The sequence below is a fragment of the Vigna unguiculata genome, chromosome 6, assembly GCF_037176805.1.
Source record: "Vigna unguiculata cultivar grain cowpea cultivar isolate G323 ecotype 2 chromosome 6, ASM3717680v1, whole genome shotgun sequence".
Taxonomy (NCBI): domain Eukaryota; kingdom Viridiplantae; phylum Streptophyta; class Magnoliopsida; order Fabales; family Fabaceae; genus Vigna; species Vigna unguiculata.
This window is the reverse complement of record NC_140797.1, coordinates 36,232,226-36,253,569: the sequence shown is the minus strand read 5'-3', so window position 1 is coordinate 36,253,569 and position 21,344 is coordinate 36,232,226. Positions and strand designations below refer to the sequence as shown.

The following is a 21,344-nucleotide window of genomic DNA, read 5'->3' as shown; positions in this document are numbered from 1 at the left end:
TTTGTTTTTGTTAACAAAGTACACTACTTTAAAGTAATGCGGTATATAAGTTTAATGACTAATTTGAATTTTATTTTTAGACTTTTTTATTAGTTTTGTTTCTTATATTTATCTTTTACTTAATTAAGTTTTTATTTTTTTAAAAAGATTAAATGTAGTCATTCAATTAAATTAGTGTTAGCATGGTTTGATAATGTTATGTGTCAAACTTTAGATTTCTCATGTGTTAAAATATGTTATTTTTTATCTTAAATTTATCTAAATTTGACACATAAAAATGATTTTAATTTTGATACTTTCTGAATTTTATAATATTTTCAAATGATGTTAATATCAATTTAATCAAATGGATCACATGAAGTCTCTTTTATAAAAATAAAGACTCAGTCGAATTTTTTTAAAATTAGGAACTTGAGTGAAAAATTATAAAATCAAAATGAATTAAAACCCTATATAAAACCAAATTACCAATTAAGACAAAAATATATCAAAATAGAACATTCATTCTTTGTGAGAGTTTTTTTTTTTCTTTGATGGTCAAACTTTTCTTTAAGACTTTATTATTTAAAGTATTTTTTTTATGTACAATACTATTAGGAATAAGTTTAACAACACTCCAATAAGGAAAAAAAATTGAAGACATATAGTAGAGTAACAAAATCTTGGATGCAAGGTTTATATAATATATATATATATATATATATATATATATATATATATATATATATATATATATATTTAAGAGTATTATGCTAAATACCTTTTTCAATGGTAGAAAACTTTTCAAATTAGCTAATTGGTAAAATATATCTACAAATATTCATTATTTAAGAACTATAAGTAACCTATATAACTATAAGTAACGTATACAATGTGTCATAATTGATATACAATTTTGTTTGCAAAGAAATTTAATCTGGTATTTTTTTTACCAAAGATATATGTATCGGAATATAAAATTCTTTTTTAAGTCATGCTACTATTAAACATTCAAAATATATCTCAATAGAAACCATAACAAATTTGTTAAAGACTTGTTGGCTTTCACTTAAGCTCCCAAAACCATTATTATCACAAAAAAAACAACACATAAGACTCTAATTAAATATATGAAGATACTCGTACGAACAAACATAGTCTAAAAGATGTTAATCTTTCTCTTAGAAAAATCATATGCAGTATCTCATCATTCCATCATCCCATGCATACAAAATTTCTCAAAATTAACCTAAGAAAAGGACAAGAGATGTCAAATGTTACTATAGAAGTTAATTTTTAAAGTATTAAAAAAATTATAAAATATATAGAGATGTCAAATAAAAGGTTTTATAAAAGAGGTGTTTTTTTTCAGAAATAAAATTTAAATAGTTAATTATTTTTATTTATAAATTTTATGATTTAATAATAAAATATTCATATATACCACTTCTTCACCTAAATTATTTTCTGAGTATTTGAATACAAATTAAAGGAGGTATTCTCTCTTTAAGCTGACAAATATTTCAGATTTAAAAACATAAAAAAATGTTTACATAATCTAATGATGTGATGATGTGATAAAGAAAATAACGAAGTGAAAAAATTAGGTAAAAAAAAATTAAAATAAATAGTGAGATATTTAGAATGTCAGGAAAAAGGGTGAATTAAAAAAATGTAAGATTGTTTGGTTAATTTTTTTTTTTCATTTTTACAGGAGCGGAACAAATAATAATATTTGAGGGACTAAATTTCTAAATTTATAATGTACTTTTAAAATTTATTTTCTAGCCCACAACTTTTAACATTTTGGAAATTGTACCCAACAAGTGCTTGAGGGGTTGGCACTGTGAATCACCATTAGCCCTCGCTTCTCCTTTCGACGATTCCTCGTGATCTCTCTCTCCCGTGATCATAAAGGTTCAAACTTTGCTTTATCTGCCACTACAAGCTCTATTTTTTGTTCTCTCTGTTCTAGTTACGCTCTTCCCTTCATGTTTCTTTGAAATCTTTTATACTTTTCTCAGTTCACTTAACCATTTCTTCTTAATGGGTTTCTGGAAATTTCTTGAATGTATAATTGTCCTCTGATTTTTTCGAACACTTTGGCGGTGATGGGTGTCAGTTAGTTATCTTTGGTATGAGGGTAATTGGTTTTTACCTTTTTAATTGTTGTTATGATCAATTATGCATCACTTTGGTTGTTGTAGAGTAATTGCCGTCAAGAAGCAAGGGCCAATTTATGATTTAGATGTTAAAATTGTTAGTGCGTGTGTAAGGGGTTGAACTAGATATCAGAAAGATTGAAAGATGAGAATATGTTCTTTCATGTATTTGCAGTGAAAGAAAAATCTATCTAGCTAAGATATTGAAATAGCTGGCCTCTTTCTGTCCCATAAGGAAAGTGAAAAAAGAAATGGAATGTATTAAGTGAATTTTTGAAATTACATTGGATCAGAGAGATTGCAAGATATTTCTCCATTTGTGATTGTTGATGTTTAGGTTGAGAATAATTAAGTTGCTCATTTTTTTTTCTAGTTTATTATGTTGAACTGGAGATCAGTGTGAGAGATTCCACATTAATGATATACACAAATTAATGTAATTGGAGGTTAACACTCACTTGCTAACCGTTTTTGAAAGGATAACTTATACTTAAATTTAAATTCTAAGATGATATAAGAGTTTGTCAAAGCAATTCTTGTTGAGCCTATCAGATTAACTCTTAACAGATTGTCTATACTTGTCCAGTTCTACAAACATTATGCTCTAAATGTTGAGTCCTTAACATAAGAGGGGGATGTTTAAAATTCAACATCAACTACTAATATTGTCACATTAAAATATATAAGAGCCAACCATCTTGTAGAATTGAGTTAGATCCAAACCAGAATTCTATGATTCAGAAGAATTTCAAGATATGTGGATTTTAAGTTTGTGAATGAATATTTATGTGAAACTGAAAATTGATAGGTCATTCTAACTCTGAATAATGAAAGGGGAAAAAGATAATACGGAGACCTTGGCTGAAATTGAGACAAAGGATGTAGAATGTATATGATGGACATGTTACAGGGTTATTGTTAAACTGTATTTTGTAGTCAGTGTTGAATTAAATCCTCCACCACTTTTTATGTGTGTATAGACACTTAGCAATGATGATGATAAGACTATCTTCTTATTGTAAATTTGGATACAAATTGCCAATCACTTGACACTTGTAATAATACATTCAATATGATTCCTGAAGTGACAACTTTTTCTTTTAACTGGTTGAATTTTCTTCTTTCCATCATGATTATTATATTCGTGGAGTCTTCTGGTTGAACTTTACACTGTGAAATTTTAATCACTCTGTTTCATGACCAAACCATGCCTTCTTAAGCTTGTACAATGTCTTACTGTCTTTAGAGATTTTTCAATGAGGTCTTGACATATTTTGAAAGATCAAAATCAAATTAACTATTAACAGTAGGTTCCTGTCTCGCATATGTCATATTGTTTTATTTTGTTATTATTTTGGCTCTTTAGTTCTTGTCTTATTCATTTTATACTCCTCGAAGCTTTTGTAGTCCTTTGACTTTCACCAGTAATCGGTGTAAATTAGGATCGAAAAGCCTTGTTCAAGATTCATGTCTGTTCCTAAGGAGGAAGACTTGTCGCCAGATTCCCAGGTGTGCTCTTCAAATCTGATTAAACTGCTTCTTTGGTTGCAGCAATAATTAAATAATTGATTTTCATGCAAATTCCTAGTTCATTTGGCTGTCCAACTAACTTTTGTTGCAAACAATGTTTGGGTGTATTTTAACTTTCACTTTACATTCTCCTAAAAAGTTTTGGGATTGTACAGATAGTTATAGCTTAGGAATCCCTTTCAAAAGAGAAAATGTCGATGATTAAACTCCATTTGTCTATCATTAACTAATTTATATATCTATGACTTTGTTCGATGTTTTTTCCTGTTCTTTATTTGTCTCTAAAATTAACTGCTGAAAATATAATGTTGAAACTTAACATACCTAAGAATGGTGCATTTTCCCTTGTGGTTATGATCAACAATGAAGAGGAAGATTAAGATGACATTAAGATCAATAATTGAATGAAAGAAAGAACTTTGGATTCAAAAAACAACTAGTTTTTTTATGTAGTAGATGAGAGCAATAGTCTAACAAAGCAAGAAGAATTGTGAATTCATCAAATTGTTTCATGTTTGTTACATTGTGCTGCGGAGCATGGTTTCTGACCTTGTGCATCAGGATTCCCTTCAAAATTCATCAATTGTTTTTTGTTTTCTTTTCCAGAGAAAGATAGTTGGATGATATGCATGAATGGGGGAGTCTATCTTCAACATCGAACCCTTATGTCCTATACAGTATCTTTCTTTTAGAATAAGGATGTAGGAATTCATAAATGCCACTCTTCATCTCTCATTTGTTTCCTTAAAAAAATCAAATACACTAAACGGTGTTAGATACTAATCTTAGTAGAATACCTTAATCATACTTGTATTTCTTTTTATTGTGGATTAGCCTAAAGTAGTTATTCATGTCTCAGTGAATTGAAACATTTAAAGTAAAACATGTGTTTTTCTATTATATATATTTCTATGATTATTTTCTTATATTGGGATGTTTTGCAGCTTTCATCTCACTTTTTCTTGGATCTCCTTGATTCAATCATAGTTGATGTGGCATCAGAGTGTCACAGAGTGGCAAGGCTTGGACTTGATTCCAATTTGGAAGAAGAAGATGAAGAATTGAAGCTGTCATCACAAGCCAGGGTTAGGGTGGCTGATCCTAGTAATAGTAATGAAGCAAATGGCAAGTATGTGGTTGACATATTCGGACAAACCCATCCTCCTGTTGCAAATGAAATATTTCAGTGCATGAATTGTGGTCGATCTATCATGGCTGGGAGATTTGCTCCTCATTTGGAAAAGTGCATGGGGAAGGTTATTCTTTTATCTTCTACAATTAAATTATTTCCTCAAATGTTTTAGTCTTCAGCTTTTTAGAGTAATCAGAAACTAAAAAGAACAGCTTTTGTCGGTTAATCCATGTACCCGAATTAAAACTTGGTTTTTCCTCACTTGAAAGTTTTTACTTTTTAATCTTCCAAAGATGCATGCATTTGAGGCTTGTGGTTTTCTGACATGTGTCATTTTCCTACCATGGAAATGCTTGCATGCATGCTTCATTCAGGGTAGGAAGGCTCGTCTGAAAGTAACAAGGAGCAGCACAGTTGCTCAGAACCGGTATTCACGAAGCAGTCCTGTTTCTGCACACTCACCATATTCAAATTCAAATTATTCTACGAACAATATGAACCGGTTGCCAAATGGAACCTCCAATGTTGCAGGTGAGGAGCACTCAAATGGAACACTGGAGTCATGATGAACTAGTTCATGTGTGATGGCCATAGCAGCATGCAGGGTTTATGTCACACCTTCAACCTCTTTCTCTGGGAGATTATAGCTGAGTTCAATTTTATGTGTTTCAAAATAATGTTTCAAACAATTTTATAACAGTTTTCTTCATGCTCTGTACCTTCTTTACAAAGTAGCTTTACTTTTCAGTGAGTTTCCAATGTAATTTATTTATAATTTTACCATATATTTTGTGCAACTATGTACTCTCACTCATGGATAAGGTGTTGAGAAAATCTTGAGATGAATATCATGAGAGTTTATACAGAGTAATGATGGAAAAAACATTGTAAAAAAGAAAAAAAACTTCCGTTGCCGGGACTTGAACCCGGGTCTTTCGGGTGAGAGCCGAATATCCTGACCAACTAGACTACAACGGATTTTTGCAAATAGTTAATAAATTTCTAGATATTAAACAATATTTTGAATTAAATAAAAAATAAAAAATAAAAATTTCCGTTGCCGGGACTTGAACCCGGGTCTTTCGGGTGAGAGCCGAATATCCTGACCAACTAGACTACAACGGATTTCTGCAATTGACTAATAAATTTTTGTACATAAATGCAATAAAAATCATTTTTTCATTTTTTTCTGAATTGCAAAGCATTTTTTCATGACATTACGTTCTATAGGAAGTGTTAATAAATAAAACCGAACAAGCTTTTGACTTTCAGGCAAGAATAAAAATTAAACACATTTTATAATTACAGAAATACTATTCTCACTAATGGAAACACTAATAATTATCCGAACGTCATCATAATATAGACAAAATTATAAGAAAATTATATACATGAAAAACTTATTCAAAATGATACCATTTTTACATATTGATATAGATAAAACAAAGTGCCCTGTAAATATTTATTTTACCAAATCTTGAGGTAACAGAACAAATGCTTGAACTCTTATTTATATTTTTTTCAATTGAGCTTCTGTTTAATTTTTTCAATTAGATAATGTGATAATTGATATCTAACACATTTTCAATGAAAATATTATTTTACAAAAATATTGTTTATATTGATTACTACAAAATCTCACATTTTGTTAAAGATGTAAAGATAAGTAAGTGATATGATAAAATAATTGATTCCAAATTTTTTACTGAGTTTTTTTATAGAGCATTAAAAATATATTTATATTTGTAATTATTTTTTTTAATGTATTATAAAATTTAAAAACAAGTGATTATTAGTGTATTTTAAAATGGTACAGTAGTGGAATAGTATAGAAAAATCTAAAATAGAATCCATATCTTATATAAGAAGCTAAGCAAAACAAAATTAAACAATAAAAACTCAATAAAAAATTATATGGACTGAATAAAAAAGATACAGATTTATGAGTGACTTAAAATTCAAACCTATTTTTTTTATAATAATAATTGTATTTCATGAACTATTTTATTTTGAAGTAAAAAAATAATGTTTAGATAAAAGAAAAGAGAAAGAGTAATAAAACTCCAACATATATAATTGTGGAAGAAAAGAGAGAGTTGATTTTAATCTTTGTTACCAAAAATGGTAGAGACAAATATATGTGTCCACTACTTTTAATCTCTTTGTTAGAGAGAAGAGTGGTTGATTTGAATTTGAAGCAATATATAGACACTAACTGTGGCCACTTGGATTGAAATTTTGAGGAATATGGCTTCTGAATGTGACACTCTTCTTACAGATGGAAACATGACGTGTTGCCATAAATGATCTCCATTATCAAATCTTCTTCATTAATAATTAATGATCTCCATTATTATTATTATTATTATTATTATTATTATTATTATTATTATCATTACCCAAATAAATATACTTACCTCACAATTTCTTATGCTTTTTTCCACCTTAATCAACATCGATTATTCATAACTTTACACCACCAATTATAGAACTGGTACACTAATTCATTTTTTACACAATAAATTCAAAAATGTTATCATATACTTTCAGATAAAAATTATAACGACATACAAAAAAAAGTACCAAAAATATAGATAATTTATTGTCATAAATCAAAGAATTATGGTCCAGGATCAATTGAGGTACACACATTTTGTTTATCCCTTTGAATTGTGTTGGTGATTGATATATACCATCTTAAAATTCATCACTTTATACTTCTACATATTTAAAATTTAAAATATATAACTTCAATTACATATTTAGATTTTTATAATGATTCCATCACCTATATCACTAAAAAAAACTTAAATAATAAACAAATTTAGTGACAAAAAATAATTAGTCACTATAATAACCAATTTAGATATTAATTTATAAACTAAAAATTATTGGTAACTAAACTAGTTTCAAAAAATTATAATTGATCTATAAATTGGTAACTAAAATCATTTCTATTATGAATTGGTTTCTCAATTGATCACTAACATTAGCTACCTAGGTTTTTGTTATCAAAGGAGTTGGTTTCTAGATTGATCTCTAAATAATTAATTAGAGACTAATTTAGTTACCAAATCATTTGGTAGTCAAAACCTAAGTAGCTAATGTTAGTGAATAATTTAGAAACCAATTTATAATAGATACTATTTTAGTTACTAATTTAGAAATCAATTATATTTTTTTGAAACTAGTTTAGTTTACTTATAAGTTTTAGTTTGTAAATTAGTATTTAAATTGGTTACTGCAATAACTAATTATTTTTTATCACTAAATTAGATCATTGTTTAAAAATTTTCTTGTAATGTATATACCATATAAAATTTCGATTAAATAGTGATTTAATTTAAAAGCTAACTTAAATAAATGTTAGTGAAATATTTTTCTGACTTATCTACTTTTTATTGAAGAACGTATATGTTTCATTTTAAAATATATTATCTCGGTTATAAATTTTTTTAATTAAAAACTCATATTAGGTATAATTCTGTGGAATAACATCTTAACTATACTAACATTTTAAAATGCATCTATCATTTATCATCATATAATATATATATATATATATATGAAAAAAAAACCACATATTAAATCAAGCTTATCACAAAAAAAAAAGTTACGATACATGTTCCAAAACAAAACTAAATACACTCCTATGATGTCTAATATAAAAGTGATTAAAACTTATATATACTATCTTGATTATATATTTGTATTGGAAAAAACTCTTTGAAAATTACTTTATAATTTAACCCAAATCTCATAACTTTTTTATTACAAGAGTATTAAGAAATAAACAATGAAATAAGAAAAGTCAAATATAAGTTTGAAGTGTCAAAATAATAAGAAATAAGAAAAGTTAAATATAAGCTTGAAGTGTCTTTGACTCGGGACAAGGAACATCATAAACTTAGAGTCCATTATATAGTCACTAACACCCAATCTCTTGATTATCCTAGACGATTTGAGACTTTTCAAGACATGTTATTTGATCGGTACAATAATTTAAAGCCTAAGAAATTATTATATTTTCATAAATATCTTATATACAAGCTTCTATTCATGTATTATCTTGTATATGTATATCCATAAAAGGAGATGAAGTTAAGATGATTGTGATTAGTTATTTTGAAAGAAGTTGATTTTGCATAAAATTTAGAATGAGTTTGTGAAATTTGGTTGGAAAAGAAGCAAAGGGTGCAATAATAAGAAGCGCACGTAGTTTGACTGATGACAGAGGGAAGATCATAAGATGCAGACTTTGAAAAAGAAGAAATTGTGCAGTGCTTCGTTATTCCTGTGAAACAATTTCCATTCTGATGTTGAAGACAACATCTGAGAGGGAAAACCAAACATTAATAAATAAGGTCAAGTTTCTGCTGCTACTCTTCATTCATTCATATCATAAACCATCCAAAATGCTTTCCCTTTTCGAATACCCTCCAAAACCCTAATCAAACCCTTTGTTTCCTCAAAACTTCGCTATCAAATATCAATTCAGATAACCCTAGTTTTCAATATCTTAAATTTAGGTAATTGTCATCATCAGATCATCTATTCCATCCAATTGCTAACTTCTGCGCCATCTTATGCCTAAACATTTATATCAACCTTGCTCAGACACACCACTCCTTTCTTTTGTCCTCGTCTTTTTCTTTCATACCCCAATTTTTTTTCCTTTTTTCTTTTAACTACGTGTCTAGGTTTTGAAATTTAGGTTTAATTTTCAGTTTTTATTTTTGATTTAAAACTATTTTAATTAGTTAGAAGTCATCGAATACTTACCACTAAGTCAAAAGTTATAGTCATTAGTCAAAACATAATTTTTTTTACTTAAAAGTGTAACATAAGTCAAAACATCAAAATTTGACTGTAATCCGGTCCACTTAACCTATATCAGGAGATCATTGATGTCATCTACAATAAATTTTACTTTACGAATCGATTGTGTGAGATTGAATTAAACTTAAAGTATAATTTAGAGGAGGGAAAATGTAGGAAGCTCAAAATGCTTGGCTATGTATATATCAATCAATGATTGATCATTGTCTTCTCCATTTTTGCCTTGTTTGGGTTCATGAATATCCCATTCCATCATTTCAATAATATAAATGTTATGAACCGAAGCAAGGACCACAAGACAACAAAAATACTGCCTCAAACAACTTTAAACTCAAAAAAAATAAAATAAAAAGAACAAAAGTTTGGGTAGGGAATATGATGCTTTTGTATGTATCCGATGACAACCAACCCAACCAACAATTGCTTATTCACGCAAGCAAACATTATTTTGGATTCCCCACATAACAAAAAAATAATAATATTAAATAAATAAAGCTCTGTTTGGTGTAGATATTACTATCATTGCTCAAAGGCCATTGATAAACGAGTAAAAAGTTAAAGACGTGATCTCTGTACTCCGTACTAATTTAACTGCTTCTATTGCTTTTCATTTGCCCTATGTCTTCTTCTTCTTGCTTTACCTGTTCCAACCCTCTTTGCCTTTATGTCATTCTTTTCTATTTTCTCTATTTTCTTTAAATTTGTTTATCAATTTTAATGGAATTTTTGTACATAGTTAGTTACATTTCTTTTCCATGTACATACTCGAATAAGGATCACGTAAACTACATATATATACATTTGAAGTCTTTAATGGTAAATTATAACCACATAGTTATATGATGAAGTATTTGAGGAAAAATTGACAAAAAAGACACCGTAAATAAAATATATAAACTTATTTATATATTATTTGTAAAAATATAGACATTTCTTTCTATCTAAAATCTTATTACAATCAGATTATGAATAATTTTTTTATGTTACTCAATTCTTTTACTTTTACTTCACACATAAATATTCTAACGTTATAATACTACTATCAAAAGTGAGTTTACAGATACATTATCACAACCAATACTTATAACCATTCTATTAATCAGAGTTAAATATGTTTTTGGTTCCTTAATTTTAAGTGAAAATTAGAATTAGTCTCTCTTTGAAACTTTAACCTAATTTAGTCTTTTAACTTTATAAATATGTTAATTTAGTTCTTTTAACCAAATTTAATTTAATTTATTTTATGTTTCAAACATTTTTCATTACTAACGTTGAAGCGGAAATGTACCAAATTGTATAAATAACTCAAATACTATCATTAAACGCGTCTTAAACGTCAAACAAACTTAACAAAATTTGGTTAAAATGACTAAATTTATGCACTTATAAAATTGAGAGACTAAATTGGATCATAGTTTTAAAGAGAGACTAATTTTAATTTTCAGTAGAAAAAGTTAAGGGACTAAAAATATATTTAACCCTATAATTTATATTTATATATAATTTGTCATCAATTTGGTTGGAGAATCAAAGTGAGGTATACGTGAACTAGAAAAGAGGGCCTCAAAAGATTGAAAATCTTTAAACATTGCATAATCTATAGGGAACTTTTCTTTTATATTGCTCTTCTTTCCTTTATGTACCACAATTGTTGATGAAGAAGGAAGAATAACAATCACCAGCTAAAAAGGATCGTAAAAAGTGAGGTCCAATGGGACTATGTAGGAGGAAATCATGGGAAAAGATTTAGATAAGTGTGAAAGTGATTGAAATCTTTGTAAGATTATCTATTTTTGGACACGTAAATAGGCGAAGTCATTAAAGCAACAAAATGCCACCTTCTTTTAAGCTCCATATACCTCCCATTCATCCAATTAAAATATTTCTTACATATTTTTCTTCTTTTCTATTAATTTTTCATCTCTAATCATATTTTCAATTGAATAATATGTGTATGAAACAATTATATATGTTATTAGTTTAATTTGGTTATTTTCGTAGACAATCATTATATTCTATATATAATTTTATTATTTTGAAATTAAATGTAATTTAAGTATATTTTCTTCATTCAAATTTGTGAAACGTCTTTTAAAAATAAAATCACAACAGAATTTTCAGATAATAAAGTTATCAATACCTTAAAACATTTAATATTTAATAAGCTATTATGAATCATTTTTATTATTTTATGGTCATGCAAACCTGCTATTTATCTTTTTATAATTCATACATTCATAAACATACAATGTGATTGTTGATATCTATTTATTTGAACTTGAAGTATACCGTATATCATAATGAACGTTGAGTTATGAAATATCAATCCTTATTCTAATTATATATTCATAAAAATGTTAATCCAACAGTTTAATTACTAAAGTTTTATTTAAATATATCAGATATTACCGAATGATATATAAGTATAAAAAGATTACAATTATTAAAGATAATATCACATGAACTAATAAGAACAAAATTTTAAATCGCAAATTTTAAATAATTAATTTTGCAAACTTCGTGATGTGAAAGTTAACATCTGCTTAATAAAAAAATTGATTTTAAGATGCCATTATCGACATAAGCTTGCTAATCAGCTACATGTAATAATATATAACAATGTTAACAGTTAATGTAACGATCCATTTATAGTGGAATAACAACTGTACATATCTTTGTTTAAGGCATGTGATAAAATCTATGTTTCATTTTTTTCTCAAATAATAAATATATTTATACTCGTTTATTCTCGTATTTATTAAAAGTATTTATATTACAAAATATAAAAACTACAGTAAAAGATTTTAATATAATAAAAAATTTAAATCAAAAGATTAATTTTTTTAAATTTTAATCAAAATCGATAAATTAAAACATGAATGATTAGTCTTCAGGTGCCTATTTATCAAGATTCTACGTCGAGAATTTCGACGGTGAAAGTTGTAGAAAAGTTCTAAAAAATAATAATTGATGAGAGTGGTTATCACAATTTTTTTTATCAGCAAAAAATAAAATAAATTAGATAGAGCACTTGAGAAGTACTCTAACCCTTATACAAAAAGGTAGAACCTGGACAAATAGATGCAATAGTGTAGCATCATTGCTCCGTCAAAACAAAAGACCATTCAAAACTAGATGATCACAATTTGGAACAACTTTGTGATCCACAAAACAAAGAGGACAAAGAGTATGCATACCTAAACCACAATTTAATTGTTAAGTATAATTGTGTTAAAGTTTCTAGTTTTTGTTGGAAAATTGTATTTTGAGGAATAATAATTTTTGTTGGAGATCTTACATCGATTAAGATAAAACAAATTCATAGTGTATATAAATGGTTGTAAATCTTACAAACTGGTTTTGTAAGTTTGAGTTAGGGTTAAAATTCACTTGTTAATATGGTATCAGAATATGAGTTAAATCATATTCTAACTAGATTTATTGTTTGTTGAGTCTATTGTATCATCTGCTATTAGTTGTTATCAGACCACTCATTAGTCTCACGTTCAAGATGTATATGTTTCAGTGTAAAAAATGTGTATTAAAAATTTCACATCAACTAAAGATAAGACAGATTTATAATATATAAGTGGGTACAACCGTCACTTTGGTTAAATAAGATTTAAAGTTGAATTCTAAATAACTTTGTCGATTATTCTGTGAATTTAGGTATTGAAGTTTTGATGCGAAAAATGTCTTCCGGTTTCAAACAGTGTACATTTGTTCATTTGATAACTAAAATCTTAATCTTTGCAACCCCGTTTTTAATAAGAAGCCAACAATTTAATTAGGTCCACGTTTGGATGCATAATATTTGAATTTTGCAGCACTCGTGTGCACATAGAGGCATGATTGAATTGTGCACCAAAGTGGATAAACACGATCCATGGAAGATATTGCATATATATATATATATATATATATATATATATATATATAAAACATAAAGTCTGTTTGGAAATTAAACAGAAGATTAGTATGAGGAAGGCATGAAGCAGCAGAGCAACAGTAGTGTATTCCTGTTTGGTTGAAAATGAAGGTTTTGGAATGGAGATTGGATTGGATGAGAATGAGTTTGGAGGATGAAGGAGAGAAGAAGAAAAGAAAAGAAAAGAAAAAAAAAAAGAAGATTTGTTGGAATTGGGTGGGACCCAGTATTCCACTTAGGGTTTTGTTTTGAGAAGAGAAGAGAGAAAAAGTGGGTCCCCATGAAGGAGTCATGGGCACATTGTGGCATGGAAAGGTGTGAAGAGGAGGACAACATAATGCATGCAAAGAAAAGCACAACAAGACAGGTGGTACACTTGTTGTGGAGAATACAATCATTAACCTAAGGGAACCTCCCACTACACTCGTGGGACCCATCCCCATTCATGTACACGTGTGAACTTCCCCATTGGACATTCCAACACGTTTTGGCTGCCACGTGTCTTTTCCATTAACAATGGGGCTTCTTATGATTAGTGACCAAAAGGATGGTAGTTGGAAGGAACAAAGAGGGTTAAAAGCTAAGTGTATGTATATGTAAAGCCTATATACAAAAAAGCCAAGAAAAAGACAAAAGGATCAGATCAGGGCTTCAACATGCTTATTATGCTTTCTCCAATCACTTTCTAATAACAAAGCTAATACCATCATGTTTCATTTTAACACTTTATTTTTTTACTCTAATATCTTCTGATTGTTTCAAGATTAAGTAATGTTTTTTTTTTTTTACATACAAAAGATTACTATATTGTGTATGATCTTCTTACTTTATTATAAGAGAATTTATCACATGAAATATAAAACTAGTTTAATAAAGTAAGACTTGTATTATAGATTATATATTTGTTTCTATTTATATATTATAATTTAGTTATATTTAATTGTAATTTTTGTCTTTTATTTATATAAATAAAAATAAACATAGTTTTTACACAAATGTTATGTATCTAATATTAGTGTATGTGTGTGTGTATATTATCAAGATTTATTTTTTCAAAAATTATTAGTATTATTATTTTTTATTTATTTATTATTATTATAATGTAATCATGGATAGACTTTATTTTTTGCATGAATAATTCTATAGAGAAATACATTCTCACAATACTACTATTCATTGTCTGAAAAAATATATATTTGGGAGTTTTTATCTTAAATATATAAACATCCTTGTCTTTGTACAAGAAAATCAATACTACGTAAGTGTTTAAAATTTTGACATAAAAAATAGAAGTACAGATAATGATATCGCTTTTATGTGTTAATTTTTTTCTTCTTATAACCTTTATTTATCTCATTGTGATTTCTCTTCACTATTTATTATTTCTCATTTTTTAAGGACATAATCCATGAAATAGTTACTGCTGCATTCGTTTTTAAAATGACAAATCAAAAAAGAAAATTCCTTAACAAGAAAATAGTTACAATTAAATCACCACAAGAAAAATATGTTATAGGAAAACTTATTTTTTAGAAGTTTTTTAAATTCAAGTTAAATTTATATTATATTTTGCCAGTTAAAATGAATATTTAAGTTGTGCCTTTTTTTTCATTGTTTACTTTATTTTTCTTTTTGTTAATAACTTCTTTCATCTTTTGACTGTCAGCTGTTATATAGTTTACTTTCTTTCTCTTACATTATTTGTTCAAGTAATGGATTGAAATAGTTCATTGTTTGTTTGCTCTCTACAAACTATTATAGATCGAGAAAAGGTTATTTATCTTATTTTCATAAGAGAAATACATTCTTATGAAACATATATTTTATAATATTGTAGTGAGGGTTTAGTGATGTATATGCATTGTGATTGGTTTCCATTGATCACACTTCAATAACTTAAATATCTAGAATATATTAATTCTCAATTACTAGTTGGAAAAATATCTTTAGTGTCTTTTAGAAACATTATGTACAATTTCATTAATGATTTAATTTAAATTAAAGTAAGTATTCAATAAGAATATCTAGTAACTTAAAATAACCGTGAACCAATTATACATCTCAACTATATCGTGCACAGTTAATTAATGGAAGAAAAATGGAAATCAAACTCCTAATGATTTAATTATATATTATTTTATGCATTTGTGGGAGCAATAGTTTATATGCATATTTAAAAATTATAAAAAGTGTATTATAATTAAGAAGGGAAATGGAAATCGTACACCTATTTAAAACAGAATGAAAGAAACATATGTGATGAGCTATAATGATGAGAAAGAGGAAACAAAAAAATATGTATATTTACTATTATTGAATTAAGATATCATACTCTTTTTGTGTTGATTGTACTTTTTTCTATTAGCCATTTCATTAAAAGTAGAAGGTACTTTATAAAATAAGAGTCCAAGATAGCTTTCTGCTAATATAAATATTTGTTTCTGTATATAAAAAAAAAAAAAAAAAATCCAATACGGCTCCTACTAGGTGTTGGCCAATAAAATTGTATGAATTTTGACATGTTAGAAACTATTCTATCTTTAAAAAAAAAAACTTAATTAGTGTAGTTTTAAATTTTATTAATTAAAAAATAACAACCAAATTTAAAATGTTGTTTTTGGAAATATTTAGGATTACATAGTTCTCAATTATCCACACTTTTATTTATATATATAGCAGTGCAAAAAATATATTCAAAATCACTTAATAGACTCTGGTTAAAAAAAAAACAAACAAGAAGTTTTCCAAAATATGGTAATATTTTTGAAATTATTTCCAGAATTATAAGATTTAGTTCTAAAATAATTGAAGCCTATATATACTAGTATAAAACCGTAACTTATAATCGTGTAAATATTTTAAAACCGTTATCGACGACAATTTTTTAAATATTTGCACTATCATAAACTTTAGCTATTTAAATAACGAAGTCTATTCTCTGTCTAAAGTTAAATATTTAGAAAGTTATTTCGTTGTCACAACATTTTTAGACTCTCATTATTATGAACTCTTCGTTTCTAGGTTTTCTCTTCTCTCACAACTTCTCTTCTTACTTTTTCTTATTGATTTTTCTCTTGGTTTCTCTCCTTCATTCACAAGTTCACATCACCATGTTTAAAGTAGGGGTGACAATTAGGGTCTGGTCCGTCGGTTCGGCTCGCAGGCCCGCAGAAAAAATGTGAGGCGGGCTAGGGTAGCGAGCCCACAGGCCCGCATAGGCTCGGCCCGCAAGCCCGCATAAAATAAAAAAAAATTGCACTTGTGTATATTAATTACTTCATTTATGGACTCTTGCATTAACGTTTCAAATTCTTGTATAATTGGAAAAGACAAGTATTATGTAATTTGTAATGTGCTAAAATATAAAGAATACATTGTGTATGTCATAATATGAATATCATGAAAATGTTGAATTATCAATTTATCATCTAATTTCCCAAAGTCTTTACTTAATTTTGTGAACTTCTTAAAGTTTTTCAATTTTTAAACTTTGAAAGTTTTATCATAAAAATTTAAAAAAAATTAAAAATAGAAAGCGGGCCGGCCCGCAGACCCGCAGGCTAAGGAGTATGCGGGGCGGGCTAGTGTTTTCAGCCCGCATAAAGAGGTTTTTTATGTTAATTGTTCAAGTTCATTGTCTTTGTTTCTTTGTTCATCATTTGTTCACTATTTAAATAATTCACATACTTTGATGTTTTTTCACGGAGAATCATTTAAATTATGTCCCTTGGTTTGCACTTCCCTATTCGAAACCTTAAAAATGATATGATGATATGTTTGACTTATTTCTTTTTATATATGTTCATAAAAGCATGAAAATCTATATTTCAATACTAGTCCTCAATTTTTAACTATGTTACTTGTTTCTGGTTCATTTGGTAGTATTAAATTTTAGTTTAATTTTTTAGGTTGTTTAATATAATATGAAAGTTACTCAATGAATTTATTTTTTTAAAGACCACATCTATTGCCCAAGGAACGGAAGCCTATAGTCAAATAGGTTTTGCTTGTTTTTCATAATCGAAGTCTATTCCTTTATTTATTTACTTTTGTAATTTTTTAATATTTTGGACTTTGGTTTTAGAGGCGCTGAATCCTCAGTTGAAGTCTATGTTTCGATTCAGAAATGAAGCCAAAAAATCCTATTTTTACTCACCTTGATATGCTTTGATTCGAGAAGTGAAATAAAATGCCGAAAATAAACGATGCTAAAATCCTTCGCTACACTAATATATTTCTTTTATAGAAAACCTAAAAAACGTGTGAAATTATGTACTAGGGATATTAATGACTTTTGATGAATGAGATACTTATATGACATTATCTTCAGCATAAAATCTTGAAATTTAATTTTTTTTATCAATATTAATAAATTAATTAATAAAAAGGACATTTGAAATGTACTATACACAAATTTTAAAATACATAATTGAAAAAATAATTATACTACCAAAGGTTTTTATGGACCCATATGTTTCCATAAATAATATATTGCCCTCGTTATATTATTTCATACTTGTTTTGCATATTTATTCGAGAGTATGTTTTTCCCATTGCAATATGGACATCTTTGTTTTCCATGGATGTCGTTGTTCACAGTTTTTTATGTTTCTTTTATTTTGGAGACTTTAAAGCTTAATGTTTGTATATTTATTCATGTAAGACTTTCAACTATGCTTGAATTTTTAATGCTTTTCTCCTTAAATATGAATTACTTTTAAGACAATATATTCAATAAAAAGCCTTAAGACTTAATGTCTCTTAATATTTTTTTTTTCTCTTGTATGTTATCGATTTCTATTTTTTCAACTCATATTTCTAACCCTCATCTTATAAAAAAAATTGAATATATTTAAATATCTCAATTGTATCTTGTATTTTTGTTTCATAAAATACTTGATTTCTATTCTTTATAACATAATTTAATTTTTAGTTTTTTTTTCAAGTTAAAAAACATATTAAATGGTGAAATAAAGTATACCATGTATAAAACATAAAATGCAAATTTAATTGATTATCTTATCTTATTATTATAATCTAATAGAGGGGTTTACAGATTTTACAATTTTTTCAAATATAATAAATTTTTGTATAAATATAAGAAATGTAGTTATACACTACGAGGAAACTTTTAAATAATATTTAATTTTAGTGACAACAAATATATTTAGAGACCAATTTTTTAATTAGAAATTAATTTAGGAACTAATTTTTTTAATAATTAAGTTATAATGTTCAATTTAGAAACTAATTTATAATATAAACTATTTTAGTTATCAATAATTTTTAATTTTTAAATTGACATTTAAATTTATCACTATAATAATTAATTATTTTTTGTCACTAAAATTAGTTGTTATTCAAAATTTGTTTATAATGATTATTTATTTATTTATTGAAAACCACACAACTTAATAATACAACTTAGAAGAGGATGGACTACATGAATTTGGCATAAGAATCTAAAATACTTTTTCATCCATACTACTATATATTATACAGGATATCTCTGATAAAAAAAAAAAGGAGAGAGAATATTTTGATTTAAACGTATAAATTATAATCTTTGAGTTCCAATGATGTAACTACAACTAATTGTTAAAACAATATTCTATCATTAACGACACTTTCATACTTGGTGTATTTCTTATGATTCTGTATTATGATGTTTTCTTAATATTTATCTTCACCCAAACAAAAACAAAAACATGAAATGATAGTCAGATTTTCGAAAAGATTCATAGGAGAAATTTAACAATCATAAAATTTGAGATAAACTCAAAGTTCATAAGTTTTTTTTATTATATATTTCTTAACTTTCTTACATTTACTTAAAGTTCATAAGTTAATACTTTCATTTAAAAAAATTTGTGTTTTTCTTTATTTGGAAATACCATTTTATTTAATATAGTGAGTAAGAATAACAAATAGACTCGTATGTAATTATTATTTGAATTCGAAAATTTCTGCATTGACTAGATATGAATATAGATTCGAACCAGTTTTGACGATCGTACTTATTAGATCTAAGTAAAATCTTTAACTTTTTCAATTGTATAGAAATATATATATATATATATATATATATATATATATATATATATATATATATATTTCTAATAATTTTCTTTTAAAGGTAAATTTCAAAATTAATAGAATTCTTCTCAAACAAAAATATTTCAAATCATAGTATACTTGCCTAAACTAATTGTTAGAACGAAATATATAAAAAAACTTAACACTATTTTCAACTTGTTCAACTTTTTCATTTAGATTACCATCAATAATCAATAATATACATTTCAAGTTCGTAAAAAGTAATGTATATCCATAATATATATATATATATATATATATATATATATATATATATATATATATAGGCGTTATTATTGTATTATTTTTATTATTATGTAAACATTAATAAATTATATTTAAAAGTTTGCTATGTGTGACGTTGATTTGTGAGGCAATGATGATTGGTGTTGATGTGTATCGAATTGTGAAGGTTTTGTTTGTTTTTTTATGCAAAAAGGTTATGAAGCACAGCCACCACCGTCCAATACCTCTGTTGCTTCTAATTCATGTCCACTTGGACCCACACTTTCTGCCATCATAATAATTTATTATTTATTTACAAAAATAATTAGTTATTATTTTTCACTTCTACATGCATTTAATTTTATTGTTTTACTCTCATCATATTCATTATTTACTACTGATGAAGTTTAAAATAATTGAAGATAGAAAATGCATGAAGGTAGATGAGTTCCATGCATGCATGTTATGAGTAAAAAAAAAAACAAGTATTGACACCTTTCATGCAAATTTGCGGCGGTAATTATATACTTATAAATAGGTTTTTGAAGAACCAAAATTAACTATTCAAACACACAATATTAGAATTATTCAATGTGTTTAGATAAATAAAAAACGAAGTAGAGTTTGGAACAGTTTCATTACGTGTAATTAAAATATAATTGGAATTATTCAATGTGCCTGTGAAATACATTTATGATGAAGACTTGACTTATTTAATGTAGGTATTTGTTTATAAAAAGTTTAGAGATATATGATATATCTGTCAATTTTTTTTATATTTACACGTATTATTTAATATAATGTATGTAATTGTTATAAATTAACTTGTAAAAGCTCTCATTTAATTTATGTAGATTATATTTTTTAAAACTCAAAGTAAGTCTCTTTTATATATTTTTTATTATTTGAATCACAATTCCTAAGATTAATTTTGTCATCATATCGTCACTTTCTTGTCTTCACTTGCTACCAACCATTCCGCCCAATTGAATTTTTTCTTTATTCATGATCATACTTAATTAAAATTGAACTTCCCATTATAATTTATGCTCTGATATGTACACCTCAAATAAAAGAATGTGATTTAAAATATACTCTCTATTTAGATTAATTGAAATAAAATTATAATTTGAAACTATAATTAATTTTGACATGTAACTTAGAATTCATAATTTAACCTAATGTTAGATTAAAATTTGGTGAATTTAAAGCAAGATGAGTTTGAATGATAAAAAAGCTCATTCCAAATTTAAATTAAACATTCATTAAGTCGTTTTCTTTTTCTATTTGAATTTTTCATCCCTGATTATATACGCCACTTATTGCATAACCCATTGCTTATAAATAGGAGAAGTGTCGGACATATAAATCAATCAACCAACATTCTTTTTGTTTAATGTAACAATTCTTATTCAAATTTAAATCAAAGTGGTAGTTAGAAAAAAAAATACAC

The 21,344-nt window shown here is 26.5% G+C and overlaps 1 protein-coding gene and 2 non-coding genes across 6 annotated transcripts; 1 reads left to right on the top strand and 2 right to left on the bottom strand.

Moving 5' to 3' along the window:
* Positions 1–1,770: 1,770 nt before the first annotated feature.
* Positions 1,771–5,668, top strand: LOC114186912 (SAGA-associated factor-like protein). 4 transcript variants are annotated; one of them, XM_028074991.2, is made up of 5 exons: positions 1,772–1,896; positions 3,549–3,650; positions 4,616–4,927; positions 5,178–5,230; positions 5,335–5,668. In XM_028074991.2, the coding sequence occupies exons 2-5, from the start codon at positions 3,609–3,611 to the stop codon at positions 5,336–5,338; spliced, it is 411 nt and encodes a 136-aa protein (XP_027930792.1). In that variant the 5' UTR covers positions 1,772–1,896; positions 3,549–3,608; the 3' UTR covers positions 5,339–5,668. The 4 variants fall into 4 exon arrangements, with proteins under 4 accessions (XP_027930790.1, XP_027930792.1, XP_027930789.1 ...); XM_028074989.2 differs by having other exon boundaries at positions 1,771–1,896; positions 3,540–3,650; positions 5,178–5,668; XM_028074988.2 differs by having other exon boundaries at positions 5,178–5,668.
* Positions 5,669–5,708: 40 nt separating this feature from the next.
* Positions 5,709–5,781, bottom strand: TRNAE-CUC (transfer RNA glutamic acid (anticodon CUC)). Its single transcript has one exon. It is a non-coding gene; the product is annotated as a tRNA-Glu (tRNA).
* A 74-nt stretch (positions 5,782–5,855) lies between these two features.
* TRNAE-CUC (transfer RNA glutamic acid (anticodon CUC)) lies at positions 5,856–5,928 on the bottom strand. Its single transcript has one exon. It is a non-coding gene; the product is annotated as a tRNA-Glu (tRNA).
* Positions 5,929–21,344: the final 15,416 nt, after the last annotated feature.